At 64.6% G+C, this 21,377-nt stretch overlaps 1 protein-coding gene across 1 annotated transcript; it reads right to left on the bottom strand.

The window, feature by feature from the left end:
- Window positions 1–363: 363 nt before the first annotated feature.
- Window positions 364–19,919, bottom strand: NXPH4 (neurexophilin 4). Its single transcript, XM_067529694.1, has 2 exons — window positions 19,841–19,919; window positions 364–1,116 (listed from the first exon to the last, which is right to left on the bottom strand). The coding sequence occupies exons 1-2, from the start codon at window positions 19,895–19,897 to the stop codon at window positions 364–366; spliced, it is 810 nt and encodes a 269-aa protein (XP_067385795.1). The 5' UTR covers window positions 19,898–19,919.
- Window positions 19,920–21,377: the final 1,458 nt, after the last annotated feature.

Here is a 21,377-nt window from a genome sequence, read left to right as displayed (position 1 = left end):
CAGCCCCCCGCACCTCCCCCCCCATTTCCCAGCGCCGGGCGGTGATCCGCTCCGGCTGCCCGGCTCTCACGTCTCTCCGTCCGGCCTGGCTGTCCTTCCGTCCGCGGAGGCAGCCCGGGGGGGATGCGGCGGGCCCCGGAGCTGGGGTAACAGCCTGACGGAGCGAAGCGTCCAGCGCCCAGGTCACCCAAGGGGCTCCCGGCCGCCCGGCGTGGGCCCCCCGGCGAGTTCCACAGCACCTGCCCCCGCCGAAGCCGTTCAAGAATCCCACCACGCTTGGGGGGGCGGGGCGGGTTCACGTCCCCCCTTCCCACATCTCCCCCCCCCCATCTCTCCCACCCCCCCTCCCCGTCCCCCCGCCCCTCAGCCGAAGTAGGGGTTGTCGTGCTGGAAGTTGTAATCCGGGCAGACCTTCTGGACCAGCTTGTAGTCGAAGCTGAAGAAGGAGATGAAGATGCAGATGACCTTGAAGGGCTTGGCGCAGAGCCAGGCGGCGTGGCTCTGCGTGTGCTCCGTGAAGCACACCTTGGCCGGGTCGTACAGGCAGGGCTTGGTCTTGCGGGCCCGGTTGGTTTTCTCGTACTCCACGTGGCAGTTGAAAGCCTTGAGCTGCTTGGCCTCGGGCAGGGGGGCCTGGCGGGGGGCGGCAGGGGGGGGCGGCGGGGGGCCCAGCACGTCGAACTCCACCACCTTGCTGGGGGGCACGATGCTGACGGAGACGTTGCCCAGGCTGGAGGAGTTGTGCCGGAAGTAGACGCTGAAGGTGCCGTTGACGTGGTCCACGATCTTGCCCGTCACCAGCAGGCTGAACTTCAGGGTCTTGATGTTGAAGTAGAAGTCGCCCCAGCCGAAGATCTTCTTGGCCCGGCCCGTCTTGAGCGAGGGCTTGCGCTTGGCCCGCTGGGCCAGGCCCTCGGCGGCCGTCCGGTTCCCAGGCCAGTCCCAGGGGCTCAGGCCGCCAGCTTGGGCTTTCGAGGGCTCCCCGGAGAACAGCCGGGCCGGATTGAGCGGCTGAGGCTTCAGGGCATCATACGGGACGTTCTTGAGGAGGCCCGAGGTGCCCAGCTCCAGGTAGCCCAGGGTTTTGGGCAAGTGGCCCTCCACGCAGACCACCTGCTGGAGCCAGAGAGTGGGGGGCAGAGAGTTAGCACAGTCCTGCCCGGCCCCCCCTGCGCCCCCCAGCCTCGCTCCCCAGAACAGCTCCGGCGCTCCAGCCTTTCCAGACTCCTCCATCACACCCTGCCCTGCCCGGGGAGACGGCGCCAGGCCGGGCAGCGGGAAAGCCCCATGCATTGCTCTGAATGGGAAACTCCAGCCCCCCTCCGCCGCCACTCCCAGACCCCCCCAAAACAACCCCAGCCAGGACTCTCCGAAGCAAGGTCTGATTCTGGCCCTGGTTCCACAGGCCAGATTCCCCTGCAGCGTTTCCACCCCCGCAACGCCCGGCCAGCGCCAAGCCAGCAGACTCGGGGCCGTCCCTCCGTGCCTGATCCTGGTACGCTGGGCTCTGCGCTGGGCACCACGCCCTGGAATCCAGCCACCCAGCGTGGCACCTTTCCCCGCGTCCCAGTCATGCGCCCCCTTTCCTGCCGGCCGTCCCTGGGTGCTCTATCACCGGCATCGGAACGCAGCAGAACTGCCCTGGCCACGCCCCCTCCCTGCTCTAGCCACGCCCTTCCTGATATAGCCACACCCACTCCCAGATCCAGCCACGCCCCCTTTCTAGCCGTACCCTCCCTTGTGCCCCACCCAAGAGTTTTTGTCTCAGGGGAGCTGTCCCAGAGCGGAGGCTGAGCTGAGTTTCCCAGGGGGCTGCCCCCAGCCACAACCCCTGCCTCAAAGCCAGTCAAGCTCCCTGAGTCAGCCAGGCTCGGCGCCCAGGCCCAGGAGGGTCTCTCACGTGCGTCAGGCCCTTGGGCTCAAGCCGACAGAACCGGCGCGGAGGCTCTCCAGCCTCGGCCAGCCACATCAGGGGCATCCGGGCCCCTGGGCCGGGAGCGCTGGCTGCGCAGAGGCGCTGCTATTACAGGGTTTATGGTAGCACCAAAACGCCTGCATTTGTGCATGTGAACACGCCTGCACCCCTGCCTGCTCTCCCATGTGCACATGAACACGCATGCACCCTCCACACGCACGCCTGCCCTGCCAGGCATGTGAACACGCACGCACCTGCACGCTTGCACACGCATGCGTTCACCTTTGAGCCCCCCCTTTTCCCCAGGCAGTGTGTTTTCAGCCACTCCCCCCTCCCCCAGCTTTGCACACGCATGCACATGGCTGAGCGGCAGGTGGGGGACGCGCTGGAGCCGGCCTGCGGTGGGTGTAATTCACAGGTACAGCGAGGAGCCAGGGAGCCTCATTAAACCGGGCCCGGTTCAGCAGAAGTGCTGACTGAACGCAACAGGCAATTTACCAGCCTGGGCCAAGGGATCTCTGGGTATTTGCAGGCCAAGCCCATCCCTGGGGCAAAACCACTCTGGCACTAACCGGCCCGGCTCCACCTAGGAGCCCTGAGATTTCCTGGGTTCCTCCTTCCCAGAGGTTCCCTGGGCCAAAAGCAGCGCTGGGTTTCCAGCCACGCACCCTGCCCGTCCCGCTCCCCCCGCCCTGCGCAGAGGGGGTGTCAGGCAAATGCGAAGCCCTCGCAGCCTGGCACCAGACGGGCACGGGATTTGCACCCAGAGCAGAGCGAGTCCTCAAAGTCAGAAAACACCCCCATGGCCCAAGCCCCCACGAACCAGAAACCGGCGCTTCCCACGGAGCTGGCGTGAACTGGAAGCCGCGCTCCACACGGGGCGCGTCGAGCTGGCGCGGGAATTGAGAGAGACCCGGGCCGTGAGATGGGGCGAGATCCCACAGCACGGACGGGCAGGCACAGGGTAAAACAGGCACCGCAGCTGGGTAACGCAGACCCCAGGCAGCGTGGGCACCGGGCGACTTGACCGCTGGCTACCGTGCCAGGGCAGCACGACGCCGGGTGCCGTAGACACCGCTCACGCGGTGGCCGAATGCCATAAGCTCTTGGCACGACTGATGCAGGTGCTGGGGCTGGACGGACGCAGGAAAGTTTTCAGGCCGTCTCGAAGTCTAACCCAGTAAAACGGGTGCCTGGCAGCTCATTGGCACCCAGGCGGGCACGTTCCAGCCCCATCCAAATGCAGGCGGGAGGGCAGCGAGCACGGCACGGGGGGGGGGGTGAGGGCCAAGCACCACCTGCCCAGGAAGCCTAATCGTATTATACGGAGCCTCTGATCTGCAGCCGGAATTACAGGGCCCCTGCTGGGCCGAGCACAGCAGATATCTGCCCACCCCGGGCGTAACTGTGCGTTGGGAGCAGGCTGGGCTGACGCTTGGCAGGGCGACGCCAGGCAGGGCCGGTGGAACGCACCACGCCCCCGTGTTCTGCTGAGCTGGCAGGTCCTGGGAGAGTAAAGACCGATTCCTCCCTCCTCCCCCAAGGCGGGGATTTGAATCCAAGCCCAGCTGACTCCGAGGGTCCCTCCGGAAAGAGCTGTCACATGAGAATCCCTGGCTACCTCCACTAGCCCGTGGCCCCTGCTCCCCGGCCAGCGTCTCTTGTCCCAGGATCTCCAGCCACCGTGTGAACGTTCATTAACCCCCACACACGCCTGGTGGGCTCGGGAGTACCGCTCCCCCGACTCGGCCCTGGGAAACTGAGGCAGGGGAACTCCTCCAAAGCGAGGCATGGAATGAAACTCAGGAGTCCCGACGCCCCGCACTGCCCCCTTCGACCAATGGGCTCCACCTCTCCCTTCCTGGGCTGGGACTGGCAGAGGCTGAGAAGACGCTAAAGGGTGGGAGGGGCAGGCTGGGAACCAGGACGCCTCCCATCTCTCCCCCCGTGTTTGCCCCATCTCTCTTTGGGGCTGGGTCCGTCCCTCAGCCCCTGGCACGCTGGGGCCCTGATCTCGGTAGGTGCTTCTGGGCGCTGCTAAGAAAAGAGGCCGCGCTCGCCGTCCCTGGGCCGCTGCGAACGCCTGCCAGCCGGAAAGATCACCCCCCGCGCCACCCCCCAGGGCCTGAGAATCCAGCCCCACCGGCACCTGTGCAGCCCCACTTCGCTAGCAACGGGGGGGAGGCAGGGATGACGCCGAGGGCTGAACGAAAGAGCAGAGCGGCTCATGCACCAACAGTCCTGCGGCCCAGCCTGAAGGGAAGCCAGCAGCCCCACCCGTGCATGGTCCCCAGGGCGCATGGATTTTTTGGCCCCTAACACCCATTGATTTCAACTGGATCTTTGGCACCGAAGCCCGCGGATCTGGTGGGCACGGAGAGGAGGGGGAGGGGGGGTTTACAAGGGGCCGTTTCTACACTCCCTCGGCCCTACCGAGCGGCCGTTTAAAAGGATGACAAAACGAGCCGCACACAGGGAACTGCAAGCCAGTTCACTGCCGAGATGCAGCCACTTCTGGGGCGGAACACGGCGGCCGGTTACGAGCAGACGGCGACGCCCTGCGGGACAGGACGTGAAGAGGGCCGTTGGTACGTGCATTGCAGCCTGTCCCCTGGGAGCTGCCGGGAAAGGATCGTGCCAGGCGTCGGACGGGCCCGCCTGCCCTCAAGAGCTGCCGGGCTCAGACGCGTCTGATTCCCCTCGCCCACGGAGAGAGCAAACTGGGGGGGGGGGGGGGAGCTGGCGCTGTTCACCTGCGAGCTCAGGACCCCATCATCCGTCACCTTTGCCCCCCCCCCCCCGTATTTACCCATCTCTATTTATCCAGGCCCCCTCTACACGCCACGGTGCTCCCCTCTTGACCTGTTCGTTTCCCCCTCATGGCCCGCGCCGGCTGCGCTATCTTGGAGCTGTCACTCCATTTATCACTCACCGCCCACTCTCGGACCCCCCCACTTTCACCCCCCCCCCCTTTGTGGCTGGCCTCCACCCGTCGTTTCTCAGCTGCGCTTGGGTGGCTTTTGATCACAGCGCGGCCCGGCCTCGTCAATCACTGTCACTTCGCCGTCGCCTCCGCGCTGGCAGCTTTTTATGCTCTGCTCCGGGCGACCTGGTTTCCCAGGCATATAATATCGGGGGGGCATTTTTTTGGGGGGGGGGGAGACGGGGACGGAGGAGCCGGTGCGGAAAGATCGGGGTGGGGGGTAGCAGGGTGTGGGTCGGGGACTGGTCCCTTCTGAGAAACTAACCCGCAGTCCCCGAGTGGAATTGAATCTGGCCTGGAGGGGGGCGTTAATCCAGCAACGCTGGTGGACTGAGTTTGTCAGGTCTTTGGGTGGGGGGGTTCAGTTACCCTGTCCCCGTGCCGGCAATCTTGGCCCTACCCAGCCGCTGGCGCCATCGAGAGCAGCCTCTGGGCTGCTCTAACCTACGCATGGTTCCCCTGACCCCCTTTGAATGCCGTGCGCTCTGGCCACCTGGGGGGCTGGGAGCAGTGGGATGCAGGGCCCCTATGCCAGCTGTGCAGCAGCTGGGAAGACCCCTGCATGGGGGGGGGCTGGGGAGATTCTCAGGGGACCCTGGGTAAGGCCAGAGCAGCACAGAGACAATGCAAGGGAGGGGGGCAGCGCGGCGGCAGCCCGCCCAGCAGCCGTCGGGTGCATCTCGCCCGGGGTCGTGGGTGCTCCCTGGCTGGCGGGTCCTTGCAGGCGCTCGGTGAGCAGGTCCCACCCGGCTGGGTCCAGGGGTCTGCCGTGGCGCAACGGGACCACCCAGCCGGAGCCGCTGTCCTTTCCCGGGACCATTCTTGGCCCCCAGCGTCTCACCCTTCGCGGCTCCGGCCCGGGCGCCGGAGGAAGGAGTGGGACGCGGGGCCTTGCCCCTCTAGGCAGAGCTGGGTCTCCTCCGGGCCCCCCTGCCCCCTGGGGACCACACCTGGCCCTTCCACTCACCCCCCCACCCCCACACTAGCTGCCCCCCCCCCCCAACCTCTCGTGCTCTGAGCACTGCTCCAGCCTTATCTATATTTCAATGCAGCTTCAAAGCCGGGCATCTCAGCAGACAGGAGCCGGAGTCCCGGCGCGGGCGGGAGCTGGGGAGACGTGGAGGGGCCCCCCCCTCCTCCAGGAGAGAGAGAGGCGTGGGGGAAAGATCGAGCCAGAGACGGGGACCGGAGGGCTGGGGGGGACCCACGGCTGCTATGTCAATAAATATCCCCCCCTCTTATCTCCCATCTGCTGCCCGGCCTGGTCCCGGCTGCCCGCGGTTATTAATCCTGCAGCTCATCCATATTTATGGGGACCCCCCTCCGCCCCCCGCCGAATCCTGCTGGGGGGGAGGGGCAGCCTCCCGAGCGGTGCCGGAAATTACCAGGAAATGAGCATGCGGCCGAGACGCTGCCGGTTCCCCCCGCGACCCCCCCGCTGGGCAGCACCGTGTGCTGGGCGTTTGTGGCCACCCCAGGATTCTCTGCCATGGAGGCACTAGTGGGGGGGGGGGCAGGATAAAGGGGCAGCTGAGGGCGAATGACCCGGGACCCCCCACAGATGAAGGAGTAGTTAATGCCAGTTCAGCCCCCCCATGGCCCTCCATAAGGACACGGGAGCCCCCCAGTGTGAGCCTCCCCTTTCTACCTCCCGCCGCCCCATCTCCGTGGGGGGCTGCAAGACAGGACGCCTGGGTTCTCTCCCCGGCTCAGGGAGGGGCCTAGGTTCTAGTGGTTAGAGTGGGGGGGGGATGGGCTGGGCATCAGGACTCCTGGGTTCCATTCCCCGCTGTGTGATCCTGCCCATGTCACAGCCCCGCTCCGTGCCTCAGTTTCCCCTCCCGCCCTTTGTCTCAGTCCTCCTGCCTTGTGCCCCTCCATTCTCCTGTCCCCCCGGCACGCCTGGTGTGCTGCCCCCCCACTCCAGCTGGGCTGGGATAGTAGGGGGGGCTGCGGGTCGGGAGTGAGGGGCACCGGTAGAGCTGGGAGGGGGGGTTGAGTCGTTCCAGGAAGTTTGCCCTGTCTGATCTCTGGGGTGTGGCACGTTGCCCCCTTTCTGGATCTCTCCAGCTCCCCACCCCACACCCCTGGGGGGGGGCCGGACCGGCTCTGGCGTCTCTCCCTGCAGCTTTGCCAGCTCCCCCCCCACCGGTCTCCTCCCCACCCCCCACTTTCCTTCTCCCCAGCCGGGGTGGGGCGGGATCACAAAGCAGGGCCGCGTCTGGCAACCCGCCGGCGCCATCGATCCGGGGGCAGCGCAGCCCAGGGGGTGCGGGGGGGGACGGACGACCCACTCTGCAAATACCTGGGGTCAACACCCCAGCGCTTAAACACCGGCTGGCTCCCCGGGGAGGGGTCACTCAGAGACCCTGGGGCAAGGGGGCGGGTGGGGGGGAAGGACAAACCCAGCTCAGGGTCCTCACCCACCCCCTGCGCCTCCCCCACGCCGGGAACTGAGGGTCAGGGGGCCCCGAGCCACGTTCACATTGAATGGGGGGGGAGGGGCTCCAGGGCCCGGGCGTGGCCTGTGCAAGGGCGAGACACACGGGGACACACACACACACACACACACACACGGCTGTGCACCTGACACACGCACACACAGGGCTCCGGGGACTGAGCCATGTGGGCGGGTGAGATGCTGTGTGTGTGTGTGTGTGTGAAACACGCTCGGGATGTGTTACACCGGGGGGCGGGGGGGTTGTGGGTCGTGGCCGTGTGTACGTTACTCTGGCTTGGCGTGTGTGTGTCATTCCATGTGTGTGTTGGTCTGGCTCTGTGTGTGTGTGTGTTCGTGTTGCTCTGGCAGTATGTGTGTGTGTGTGTGTTGCTCTGGTTGTGTGTGTGTGTGCGCCATGCCGTGTGTGTATCACTCTGGCTGTGTGTGTGTGTGTGTGTGTGTGTGTGTGTGTGTTGCTCTGGCTGTGTGTGTGTGTGCACCATGCCGTGTGTGTATCACTTTGGCTGTGTGTGTGTGTGTGTGTTGCTCTGGCTGTGTGTGTGTGTGCGCCATGCCGTGTGTGTATCACTCTGGCTGTGTGTGTTGCTCTGGCTGTGTGTGTGTGTGTTGCTATGGCTGTGTGTGTGTGTGTGTGTTGCTCTGGCTGTGTGTGTGCGCGTGTGTCTGCATGTTGCTTTGGCTGTGTGTATGTGTTGCTGTGTGTGTGTTGCTCTGGCTGTGTGTGTGTGTGCGCCATGCCGTGTGTGTATCACTCTGGCTGTGTGTGTGTGTGTTGCTCTGGCTGTGTGTGTGTGTGTGCGCACCATGCTGTGTGTGTGGCGCTCTGGCCCTACGGGTGTTTCATTCCACGTCTGTGCCATGCCAGCTCTACCCCCAGCTGCATGAGCCGGCCACTGTCACCACCCGTTGCCGTGCCTCAGTTTCCCCTCCCATCCTGAGGCCGTTTCAGCTGTGAGCTCTTGGCATCTCTCCCTGTGTCTGTGCGGTGCCGGGGCCCCTGATCTTGGCCGGGGGGGGGAATGTTTGTGCAGCGCCTGGCACAATGGGCCCTGCCCTCCTTCAGCCCTACCAGCAATAACCGAGTCACCTTCCCCCGCCCCAGCGGCCCCGGATCCTGGCACGGGAGCCGCTGGTCCCCGAACGGGCGCGAGGCTAATCTGCCCAGGCCCCCCCTGGCCCGCCGGGAGCTCTGCAGCTCACTGCACCACCCCAGAGTTACCGCATCTCCCCAGCCCCGCTCCATCCCTGACACCCCCCCCCCCGACACCCCCTCCCTGCCGTCGTTAGCACGCAGAGATTAATTGGAGCCTGTGAGTGCGGATCCCCAGTGGCTCCCCCCCCTCCCCAGCCCCCCTGCTGCAGCCCCGGCCAGCCCGGGCTTCCCGAAGGTCAGCGGCAAACAAGGGGCCGGTGACAGGCCCCATTTATCTTGGCAGGGGCGTGCGGACGCCGGCGCCCGGGAGAAACAGACGCACCAGGTGCATCTGTCAGGCCCTGACAAGCGCTGGGCTGAGATGGGACGGGGGGGGGACGGGGGGGGGCGCTGGGTGAGTGACAGACCCGGGGACGGTGACTGCACGGCGGGTCCGTGCAAGGGCGTCCGGGACGAGCCCTTGGCTGGGGCTGCGGGTCGGGAGCGAGGGGCACCGGCAGAGCTGGGGGGGGGCGGGGGGGGGCGACACTGAGATTGTGACAGCGCCACTCGCTGCCAGAGAAGTGACAGTCGAGGGGGGATGGGGGGGGGCTTTGTCCCCCTCCCCGATGGCCCCCGGCACCAGGAGGAGGGTGGGGGGGGCCGAGGAAGGGAAACGAAGGAGCCCCGTCGTTAATTACCTGGCAGGGCCTGGCCCCCCGCCCCGGTGCCAGGGACGGGCGAAGGTCGCGAGCAGGAGGGGGATCGGGGCAGGCGGGGGGGCTGTAGGGGTTCGGGGGGGGCAGAGTTGGGGGTATACGGGCAGTGGGGCTGCAGAGCAGACGTGGGGCAGAGTTCCTCGCCTGACCCCACGGCAGGACAGAGTCCAGCCCCCACCCCTGGGGTTTAACGTTGCCCCCCGACACTCAGGGCTCCCTCTGAGGTTAGCTGAGGAGAGCTCGTCCCCCCCCCACCCCCAGGAACCAGTCCGGGCCCCCGCCCCACAGCTCCCCCCCCCAGGCCCTCTCTGAGCCAGCCGCTTCCCCACGCTCAAAGGCGTTGGAAAGAGACGCAGCCCGGCTGTCCGGTGCCCCCCGCGGAGGCTGGCACGTGCCAGCTCTGCCACCTGCCCTGCCCTCCCCGCTCGGCCGCCAGCCCCACAGCCGGGGCTTGGAGGGTCACTTGGCCCCAGCCACGAGCCCCCTTTCCCTCCCCCCCGCACCCGGCCAGCAGCGGGTCTCTAGCCCCGAGATTCGTGCTGGCAGATTGGCCAATGCCCACGTTAGGGGGACAAAAGGGAGTCAGGGGACGGGGCCCGGGGCCTTTCCCCTCCGGGGCCGCCAGTTCAGGTCTCTTCCCTGCTGCCAGTGTTAACTAAGTTGCCGTGGGGGGGGGGTCAGGGTGCCAGCCGCTCCCCCCCTGCCCGGACAGAGCCACCTGCTCAGCGGGGAGCTGTTCACACAGCCCCCCCCAAGGAACGACACCCAAACCTGTACCCACAAACACCGCTGCCTCCGCCGCTCGGCTCGAGGTGTGACTCCCCCACCCCGGCCGGCAGCAGTAGTAGAGCTGTACCCTCCGGGCCCTCACCAGCCCACCCCAGCCACATCCCTCTCTCCACACAGCCAGAGCAAATATTCAAATGCAGCTGCTTTATTCACGCGCCCGGCACGCGCCCCCGCTAATAAATATTTCATCGCCCGGGGTTTTGTCTTCTCCTTTTGGTTCTTTCTCCCTGACATTCGTCTCCTGCCTTGCCTTCGCTCCCTCTCTTCTGCGGGGGGAGGCGCTTTGTGGCTCGGCTGGCCGGGGGGGGGGGGGGGATGGTTAAAGAGAAATCTCCCCCCCACTCTGGAAAGACGCACAGACGAGGAGCCAGAGGAGCATAAAAAGGGAAGTGGGGAGGGGGGCGAAAGGCAAAGATCCGGGGCCGGGTGACTCATCCCAGCCCCTAACGAAGGGGAAAACGAAGCGCTGCACCCAGCAAAGCGGGGACGTGCCGGTGGAAGGGGGGGGGCGCAGGGAAAGAGCCCGCCGAGGCCCAGATGAAATTGAATCTCGCTCTCAGAGGCGACGCATTAAAAACGTCCCCTCCAGCGGCGTGGGCGGGGGGGGGGCAGATTAACAGCCCAGATCCCAGGCAGCTGCTTAAACCGGCCCCTGGGCTCGGTTCTTTAAAAGGAATTCAGCAAATGGTCTGTGCCAGGCTGGGAGACCCGCTGGACGGGGGCTCTCCTCACAGGCCGGGGAGCATCGGGGAGGCGGGTGGCGGGGGGGACTTCGCTCTCTGCAGCTTCTCCAGCAGGGCAGCTGTTCGCCAGGCAGGGACCAGCAGTGCCTGGAGGCCCCCAGCTGAGCTCGGGGCCCGTGGCGCCAGGCACTGCACAGAGAGCGAGACGGTCCCTGCCCCACAGAGCTCGCAGTCTAAACGGGCAAAGGGTGGGAGGGGAAACTGAGGCGCTTGGTGGGGGACTTGGCCAAGGCCCGTGGCAGAGCCAGGAAAAGAACCCAGGAGTCCTGGCTCCCAGCCCCCCGTCCCTCCCTCCCATGCTGAGACCTGACAACTGCTTACACAGATGCTCGGGTCTCAGCCCTGCCCCCCAGATCTGGACTGCGAATGGGGAACTGGGGCTCTGACTTTGAAGGGCAGCAAAACCTTCTTGGGGGACCTACAAAAATGGCTGCGTGGTGCCTCCAGGCGGCGCTCTTCACTCAAGGGTCCGTGGCTCCGCCCCCTTCTGCTGTGAGCTCACAGCCCCTCCCCTATGACATCAAAGCCAGCCGCCCTAGGAACGGCAGTGATGTCAGAGGTTCAGGATGGCCTGAAATCACCAGAGAAGGGCGGGGTCTCCCCTAGGACATCACAGCGCTGCCCTCTGCTGGCTGGAATCAACTGCCTGGGGGCGCGGGTCATGGCCCCTACACTGCGCAAGGCAGATAACGAGTCTCCCTTCGCTCAGGGTTGGTGCGTCTGGAGCTGGCAGCACTGAGTTCTAGCCCCACTAGCGCCGGGTGCGCCGGGTAGGGACCAAGAAACCGAGTGCCATAGCCCGGCCCGGGACAACGCCCGTCCTGGCCCGTGGGTCGGGAGTGAGGGGCGTCGGCAGAGCTGTAGCGGGGGAGCCCAGGGCCTGGCTAGCAGGGAGCTGCAGGTCAGGAGTGAGAGGCGTCGGCTAATCCGCCCTTTTGTCCCCGCGCCGGCTCCGGCCGCGCGGATCAATGCCGGGCCATCACTCAGCGGTCCCGGCCTTGCTCGCCACGGCTGGGCGCAGCGGCTTGGCAGGCCATGAAGCCTTGTGATTATCCCCCGTGCGGGCGCGGCCCTGCTTATCCCAGCCTGACAATCAGCCGCTTTCATCCCCGGGCTGCCCGGAGAGAAGCCAGACGCGCCCCACGCCTGCCTCGCCGGGTGGGCCGGTGGGGGAAGGGGGAGCCAGGACGCCTGGGTTCTTTTCCCAGCTCGAGCACGCGGAGCACCGAGAGTCGGGAGAGCTGGGTTCTAGTCCTTCCTCTGTGACCTTGTCCCTTCCCCCGCTCCAGCTGGGCCTCAGTTTCCCCCTTCTGTAAACCAGGGAGAATACAATGTCCCCGGGTGCAATACAGAAAGGAAGCAAGGGGTTCACCCAGGGGGGCTAGGGTGGTGCCCTGCTCCCCCCCCCCCCCCCCCGCGACAGCGGGGAGCACAAGACCGTGCCAGGCCGGCTTGTCCTTTCAACCGAAGTTCTCCCGGCAGCCAGAAACCACGGAAAGACCCAGCCGTGTCGTGTCCCCCCCCCCCCACACCCACACACACACCCCAACTCCCAGCATTTCACTTTATTATTGCAATAAATGTAGCCATAAAAGAGGCAAGTATCAGACAGTGGCGGCTCCGGGTTCGCCTGCGCTATGGAAATGTAATTTCGAGTGTGGCCAGGAGATTTTATAAGATCTTATCAGGCGGGATCATAAATTGCATCTCAAAGTTCCCGCCCGGCGCGGCCCTTGATTGGTATTAAAAGGAATCCAGCACCGCGCGTAAGGTCAAAGGGCAGAAGGAAAAGGGGGGTGGGAATCACAGGGGAACTTGACCCCCCCCATCTCTCCTGGGAGGGGGCCAAACCCCCCCCTTCAAGTGCAAATCCAGTTCTGCCAATTGCCTCCTCCTGGTAAATGTGTCAGTTGCTGGCTGTACACCCGGCTGGCGCCCCTCACTTCCAACCCGCAGCCCCCCCAGCTGGCCCAGCGCTGGGCTCCCCTCCCCCAGCTCTGCCAGTGCCCCTCACTCCCAACCCGTGGCCCCCCCACTCTGCGTTAAAAAAAACCCCACAACCCAATAACCAAAAAAACCCCCACATTTTAAAGGGCCTCCAGGTTGGGATGGTTTATTTGCAGCAGGTGGAAGGACATGGCTCCCCCCCCCCCCCCCCCGCGAACCCCCTCCCCCAGCCTCCGTTCTCCCCGGGGGCAGGGGGGGGAGGAAATAGGACAGAGTCTGGGATTAAAAGCCGGGCGTGACGAATCTTCGCTGGAAGAGACAATCGAGAGGCCGGCATCTGGGGGATAATTTGTTTCATGTGCAAGTGTCGCCGGGCGAGGATTACCGGCCCCACCGCGGCAAGATGGATGTGACGAGGGATCTGCCTTTGTGGGACCCCCCCCCACACACACCCGCTGGCTGGGGGGCAGCACTGGGGGAGCTGGTTATCGTGGGTCCTTTCCCAGTGCCCCTTGGGGTGGGGGGTGGGGGGCTTAGAGGGAGGGGTGGGGTGTTATGGGTCCCTCCGTGTTTTGGGGGGCAGGGGGGTGCAGAGAGCCCAGGATAGGGCTGGGGGGAGCTGGGGATAAGGGGGCGCAGGGGTTTAAGCTAATGGATCAGCAGCAGCTGTTGTGGTTACTGGGGAACAGGAAGTAACGGGGTGGGGGGGGTCTCCTTCCATTTCCATAGCGCGCCCCCAGCCCCCCACGATCCCAGAGCGCCTGGCGGGCAGGGGTCGCTCCTGGGCACAGAGAGGCAGGGCTAATGAGAGCAGAGCAGGGGGCCGGCGGCTAAGGGCTGTGAGATCAGTTCCCAGCTCCGGCCCAGCACATCAGCTCCCCGGGCCTCAGTTTCCCCATCTCTAAAACATGGACAGTTGATCCCCCAGCAACGCATGAGCTCTTTGGGGCGGGGACCGTCCCTCATGGGGGTTTGCGCAGCCGGCCTGACTGGGCCCCGATCCCGGTCACGGGGGCGTCATGCAACACCCGGCCTGACGGGGGCCCAGATTCTCCCTGCGTGGCTGCCTCTGAACCAGCCACACGGTTGGCACCGAGGGCCGGATTTGCTGGGGGGGGGAGGGGGCGGATTGGGGACCGGCGCACGTTGGGAGACCTGGCCCTGAACGAGGTGCCCACATGGGAGCAGAGCCCCGGGAAATCCAGCCGTGGCCGCAGGGACTACGGGTCCCTGGGCTGGGCTGGGGCCTGTGGCAGGGGAATCTTGCCTTGCGAATGCCCCTTTAAAGCTGGCTGCTCCCTGACAGGTTACGGCCCCGGCTACCCCAGCCCCGTGCTCTGGCTGTGGGGGCCACAAGGATGTCCCAAAGCCAGGGGCAGCTGGCACCCCCACGGCAGCCGGAGAGGCTGTTAAGGGCCCGGCTGTTCTGGATGCATATAAAACCCGAGCAAGCAGCTGTTCCCCATGAAGAAATGAAGCAGTATTTGTGCCGGCACCCGGGACGGGGCAGGATTGGCGACTCTGCCAGCCCGGGACGGACGGATGCCCCCCAGGCCGGGCTGCAGGAGCTGAAAGATCTGATCACCTCCCGGCCCCGCTGGAGAGGCGGGGGGCAGAGAAGACGTGAATTCTGTCCTGGGCGGGGCTCCACAACCCAGATCGCGGCCCGGGCGCCGGTTTCCAGAACGGCTTTTCCGCCCGGCCGGCGGGGAGGGGAAATTGGATTATTTCTTTTGCTTCCTTCCCAGGGACGCGTTGCAAGGGGGCCGGGGAAAGGCCACGAGCCAGTATGCCACCAGGGGGAGTAAATCATAACTATCATACTATGGAGTAAATCCTAACGCCGGTGCCGGCGAGCTCTGGCCATCAGCAGAGCTTCACGTTCTTCACAGAGGCCCATCAACAGCATTGTCCCCTGCTTTGAGAGGTGGGGAAACTGAGGCACGGGGGGGCAGTGACTTGCCCAAGGTCACCCAGTAGGCCAGTGGCAGAGCCGGGACTAGAACGCAGGGGTGCTGAGGCCCAGCCCAGTGCTTGATCCACTAGGCCACGCTGCCTCGCAACCTGGCGGCGCAGCAGCGTCGGTTGGCACAGGTGTGTGTGTGTGTGGGGGGGGGAGACCCTGTGCCACAGACCCAGGAGTCCTGGTCCACATGCTCTCACCCACTAGACCTCCCTGCCACCCCATCTGCCAGGTGCACAGTGCTGTACGGCGCACCAGCCCCATCCACCGTTCTCAGCCGCTCAGTGGGTGCGAGGGCTGGTCTGTGCAGGGAGCATATGGGGGCCTGAGCACAGTGTGTGGGGGGGGGGAGACGTGCAGCGAGTCCCCCCCATGACAAAGCGGGGGGATTTTTCTTAATGGGTTGCATTGTGAGTACTGGGTGCGTGCCTCAGTTTCCCCGATGTGTGGCATGTGTTACCGAGTTGCGGGGGGCAGTTGTTGCTGCAGAGGAGCAGGTGTGACCTCGTCCAGCAGCCGGGACCCCCGGACGATGGCCCGGAGATGGGGAACCCCAGCAGTTGGCGCCCGGCAGCCAAGGCAGGGACGGGAAATTGGGATCTCAGGGTTAACGCCCGCGCCAACAAACCCTGCCCTGGGATTGCTAATGTTCAGACAGTCGAATAACTCAGGGAGTCAGTGGCAGAGCAGGGGAGAGAACCCAGGAGTCCTGGCTCCCAGCTTCCCCCCGACTCTAACCTAGACAACCTGCCCGCGCACGCCCCCCTCCTGCCGGCTGAATTCCCAGGCCTCAAACCCTCGCCTCACGGGAGCACGGCCCCTCTGGCCAGTGGGAAGAATGACCTGGAGTCAGCACGGCTCAGCCCCCCCCATTCACTGATTTATTTCGGGTCAGGCCCAGATGGCGACTTCGTAACGATTTTCCCGTCCGAGCAGGTTTCCTGCGGGCATCCAGCCACCCTCTCCGATCCATTATTTCCCCAAGAGGCTCTCCTTTGCGCTGCCCCATCTCTGGGCAGCAGAGTCATCCCCAGGCCCAGCAGCTCTCCGTCAGAACCGGGGTCTCCCCGGGTCCCCCCCGGGTGCACAGCCCCTGTCTCAGAGTTTGCCCCCGTCACACTGCAGTGGGCGGGTTTCTCGCTAAAGCCGAGTTCTGCTTCCTCTGTGGCCGGGTCGGTTCAGAAGTCACTGGGTCCGCTTCAGGGGCCGGGGCCTTGTGTGATCAAGGGGTTCCCGAGACACAGCTTCCCCCCTCCCCTCCCCAGAGCTCCCCCCCGAAACCGACCGGCCCTGCAGCTGCAGGGGTTTGGAGCCTGGCTATACCACACACCCCGGGGCACGGAGAGAGCCCCTTTCCCGAAAGGCCAAACGGGAAATGAACACTGGGCCAACAGGAGCCCTGGCTATAGGCTGCCCCCCACGCAGGCCCCCCCGCAGCGCCTGCCCCACGCCAAAGCATTTCCATCCGCAGGGAGGAAAACAACAGCTGTTTGTTTGCAATTTGCTCTCACTGCAACAGCCTTCTGGGATGGAGCCTTTAGCGGGAGGGAGCCGGCGGGGGCATGGGTGCTGGGGTACCCTGCAGAGCCAGCTCCCGTAGGCCGCCAAGGCCAGCGGGTCCCGGGGCCCTTTGACCCCCGCCCGCCGCCCGCCAGGGGAAAGGGGATTCAAAGTTTCTTCCAAAGCCGGGCGCCGTCGGGACGTGTTTGCAGCTGACTAAACGCCGGGGCGGCCGGAGGCGCTTCTGGAAATGAAACTTCACCCCCGAAGGAAAAGCGGGGGGAATTCCTTCCTCCCCCAACAGAATGGGAAAGGGCCGGGAGGCCGCCACGGCGGACGCTCAGCACAGCCGCCCTCCCCGCATTTGTCCCCCACAAGCGGTGCCGACACCAGCCCCCTTTCACAGATGGGGAACTGGGAGACAAGTGACTGGCCCAATGGCACGGAGGGAGAATTGAAACTGGCACAGCCGAGAAATTCTTCCTTTTCCTTCCCACAGAGCGCCCGGGGCAGGACGCATTTAACACCCTCGAGCCAGGCAACAGAGATCACACCTGCCGGCTTTGCAGCAGCACGGCTAGCTCCATCACCCCGCTGCTTCCGGGCTCCCCCCTGCACGCACCCCTTCCCCAAGCCCCTGGCCGTGCCCCTGCTTTTTAAGCGTCACAAGAAAGACCCAGGTACGAGGGGCTTGGGGGTTAATTCCCCCAGGATGGCAGATCTGGTGGGGGCAGGACTGAGAGCGTCTCACACACGCACGCCCCGGCTTATCAAAAAGAATTAGCTAGCATCCTCTGGTGCATTTGCTTCCCTTCTGCAAGATCACGCACCGCCCGCCAATCCGTCCTGCCTGATTCAGAGCACACCTAAATCCACTCGCTTTTGCCTTCCCACAAGGGGGAGGGAAAAAAAAAAGAAAAAGCCGATCCGGCTCATTTGATCAAAACAAAACCATTTGTCTTGGAGCGATTCAATCTCAGAGGATGGCTAACACCTTCTCCCCCCCGCTCCCCCCCCCAAAAAATCCAAAGGCAGCCAAGCCAGCCTCTTTGCCAGTGAGCTAACCTTGGGCGAGCAGAAGTGCATTCCTCTCCGGAAGGGGATTTTTTTGGGGGGGCATTCATGAGACATGAAAAGTAAAAACGGATGGACGTGAAATCAGATTCTCACTGCCCTGTGGTTTAATGACCCCGACACCCTCCCCACTGACCCCTCCCCCGGTAAAAATAAAAGACGAGGGGGAAAAATAACCCACAAAGCAAAACCTCTTCACACCCGATTCACAAGCAGTAAAAATTGCATCGCCAGTTACCTGTGAAAGAACTATTATAAACACAGGCCGGCCGAGGAATATGCAGCAGTCAGAAGAGGAGGAAATCAAAAATTTATGATCCCTATTGAAAGCTATTGTCGGGCGGTCCGAAGGGAGACGGGGAAAGTTCAGACGCTCCAAATCCGGGGGGTTTGATAGTTTAAGGGCTTTCTTTAAAAAATGTATTACAGTTTATTTGGAAGAAGGGAATGAAACACGCAAAGCCCAAAAGGGCAGAAGTGAAGTGGGGAAAAGGCCTTTGCCAGGAGTCCTTGGCAATTATTTAGTAACACTTTGCTTTAAGTGCTTTTCCGCTCGTGTTAACTTACGCTGGGCTAGACTCGGGATGAATTCTTAGGTACCATGGGCAAAGGGCCAGCCTCTGTCCTGGGGTAACCCGAGCATCTTCCTGGACTGCACACCAGGTGTGAACACAGGCCAAAGCGGGCCAGAGTTTTGTTACCTCGGCGGCACTCCAGAGTGACACCAATTCGTTCAACACGGTCGCTCCGGATTTATATATTCCTTTATGCCAGGGGTCTCAGAAGAGAGTCCATCAGGAGGGGGAAAGTATTTTGCCCAGGCCAGGGGGGACATTTTGCCCGTGCTGGGTGAGGACGGATGCTGAAAGCATCCCAAACCTCAGTGCATCTGTCCTTCGCTCCAGCGCGGGAAGGGTGGAGATAATGGATTTGAGGGTGCTGCAGTGCATATGCACGGAATGATCCAACCCCCCCACACCCCTCAGCTGGCATAAAGCAGCGTGGTCCCGATGCCCACCCGCCGAGAATCCGGCTCAGCCGCCCCCAACGGGGGGCAAAAGGGACCCAAAGAGAATTGGAGGTGAGTCTCAGGAAGGGACGTCCGCACAGGGGCCAGGAATGGCTAATCACGGGCTCGTCCAGCCGGCAGACAAAGGTCGAACCAGAGCCAGAGGCTGGAGGTCGGAGACAGACAAATTAGCGCAAAATGTGAACACCGAGGGTCCGTCTACACTGCAGACCGGTTTCCGAGCCCCAGCCAGGTACGGTCCTGGAGCCTTGGCCCTGGGAACGCCGGGCCGAGTTGCCCGGCTCCCTGCAACGCGTTGCCGCAGGCAGTTTTGGTTTTATTGCCGTACCCTGAGGGTGATTAAGCACCGGGGCGGCTTCCCGGGGGCTGCGGGACGTTCCCAGCACTGGTCCATCTTTCAGTCACGGCCGGATGTCTTCGAGATCTGCCCTCGCTCAAACCAGAACGGATTCAGAGGTGACTCCGGCCTGCCTTTTCCAGTGGGTCAGACTGGATGATCAGTGTCCGGAGACTCGCCGCACACACCCCCCCACGGCGGGGAAGAGGGGGCCGCCCCACTGCTCAGGGTCCTGGAAAGCGCTAAAGGACCCAGCCTTGCGGGAAACAGCCTGGCCCTGGGGCCAGGCGTGACGGGCGATGGGCTTTTTGCTGAGGTCTCCCCTAGGGCCACCCTTCCACACCCAGGCATTGCAGGCTGTTGCGTGTGTGCACCGACCAGAGACACACACACACGTGTGTAGCGCGCGGGCCACACACACGTTGTGCCTTCCTCAAAACGACCCAGGCGGCAGCCCCGAGCCCCCTCCAGGCCGGGGCTAATTTCCAGCATCCGGACCAAGGGAGCCCGGCCCAGCTGCGGGCAGCCCGCGCCACCCCGCCCTGGCCCGCCGGGAGCATGGCATGACCTGGCAGACGCTATGCCAGCAGGGGCGGGAGGAGCGAACCAGACCTGGCACCCTGGGTGTATTTAAAGGATTCACACGCACGCGGGCGAGTCTCTCGAGTCGTTTCCCCCTTTGGCAGCTGCCAGACGGTTCCTCTGGCTGCTTTACAACCCCCCCGCTCCCCCCCCCCGGAAAACAGCCCGTCGGGGATTTCATGCAAACACTTGCAAAGCGATTTGTCTCATTGCAACAGCAAATCAGCCGCCCAGGGACTGGGATGCAGCCCCCCCCTCCCAAAAAAAGCATCCCTCTCCCCACTTGTAGGTGCCTTTCTCCACCCCCCCAACTTCTGCCAGCCCCCCCTTCCCCTCGCCATCCAGCACCGAGCACCCCCCGTCCACCCCTTCACTTTGTCCCACTGCCTCGCCCCAGCCTGTCCCCCCCCCCAGCACCATTCCAGCCACGCTCCTCACTCTGTGTGTGCGGGGGGGGGACCAGAGCAATCACTCCCTGCCCTCCCCCCCCCAAGAAGCGAACCCCCCCCCCCCCCCAGCCTCGCCAATGTCTGAGCAAAGGCACCAACTTCACTTTTGCACGGGGTATCGCCGCCCGCAGCAGCGGGTCCCCCCCCCCCGCCGCAGCCCCTCTGCCCCCCCCCCATGCCAGCGATCTGCCCCCCCCTCCCCCGGCCCGTTCTTACCTTCAGCAACAGCCAGTGGCTGAAGATCGCGGGCAGCGAGCAGCGCAGCAGCTTCATCGTGGAGGGGAAGGAAAAAAACCCTCCCCCCGCATCGGGAGCGGGGCAGGGAGAGCTCGGGGCCGGGGGGGTCGGTCGGGGAAGCGGGGGGGGAAGGGAGCCGAGCCGGGAGCGAGCCGCGGCCGGGGCCGGGGCGGCGGCGGCAGAAAGTTGGCTCCGCACTTGGCCGGGCAGCGCAGGCTGGCGCGGGGCGCAGCGCAGCGTCCCCGGCGAGGGGAGGGCGCGCGGGGGGGGGGGGCGGGAATGTGGGGCCCGCCCCTTAATTCCCCAGCCCACCAATCCCAGCCCGCCCCCCCCTCCCCCGGCGGGCTCCCTGCGCTGGGAGAGGCGGCTGGGAGGGGCCAGGAGAAAGTGACACCCCCCCCCCAAAGAAAAACCAGCCAAGGCTCCCCCAGGGAGGGAGAAGGGGAAACTGACCCCCCCCCAACACCCCAGCCCTCCAGCCATGGGGGAGGGTCTTGGGCAAAAGTGACCCCCCACAGAACACCCCAGCCCCCCAGAGAGGGGGGAGGGGCAAGGTGACCCCCCCCCCCGTAAATACTCTGGCACCCCGCCTGCCCCCCAAGGATGGGGGATCCTTCTGATCCTCCCAGCGAGCTGACGGGGGGGGACCCTAAGAAGCGGGTCGGGACGGGGGGGGGGGTCAGGCACGGGGCCAGGGGTGTGAGTGAGAGATTGGCCGGCAGGGCCCCATCCTGAAAAGCAAGGACCCCCCCCCCCGCCATACACACGTGCTCCAGGCTCAGTGGGCTACTAAGGGGCACCCTCCACCCCAGAGAGGGCACCCCAGCTCCCCAGGAGTCTTTTCTGTGCCCCCCCCCCCACATCCACACTCCCCTTTCCCTGCCAGGAAGGAAACTCCTGAACTGAAGGATGAAATCAGCCCCCCCCCCCCCCCGGGAAATAAATAACAAAGATACACTAAACAATAGACCCCCCCCCAATCTCTGCCCCCCCCCAGGGGAGCAGGCGGGGACGTGAAGCTGTTTTAATAACTCTGGAGAGATGGAAACCAGCGGAGCCTGCTAAGGGCTGGGTTGGGGGAAGGGGGCATGGTCACAAAAGGGTTAAAAGGGGCAGAGGGGAGTCACAGCCACCTGCCTCCCAGAACTAGACACACACACACACACACACACACACACACACACACACGTACGTTGCCACCCTGTGCTTTGCTGCGTATGCACACTGCGCCCTTTGGCTTGCTTAAGGTGTCTGCAGCGCCCGGCGCGAGCCGCACTCGGGTTTTCATTCCAGAGGGGGAAAAAAAAAATACATATTCGATTATTATTTTCCCATCCTCCCCTGGCGGCTGCCGGCGCGAGCCGGGCCCCGTGTGCGTGTGTGAGCAGCGGGCGAGACAGAGGGACAGGAGAAATGGAAAGACAAGGAAGGAGGGAAAGGCATCGCCCAGTGGTGGGGGGGGGCTACCGGGCTAGGCAGAGCCCGACCCCCCAGTGGTGAGAGCCCGGCACTGTGG

Source organism: Emydura macquarii, unplaced genomic scaffold (assembly GCF_026122565.2).
Source record: "Emydura macquarii macquarii isolate MOO-44397 ecotype Brisbane River unplaced genomic scaffold, CSIRO-AGI_Emac_v2 contig_2994, whole genome shotgun sequence".
NCBI lineage: Eukaryota > Metazoa > Chordata > Testudines > Chelidae > Emydura > Emydura macquarii.
This window is presented reverse-complemented; position numbering and strand designations above follow the sequence as displayed.

Coding starts and splice junctions, on each gene's coding strand:
- NXPH4 (XM_067529694.1), bottom strand. CDS start 19,897: ATGAAGCTGCTGCGCTGCTCGCTGCCCGCGATCTTCAGCCACTGGCTG. Junction 1,117..19,840: donor GCCACTGGCTGTTGCTGAAG/GTAAGAACGGGC, acceptor CTCTGGCTCCAG/CAGGTGGTCTGCGTGGAGGG.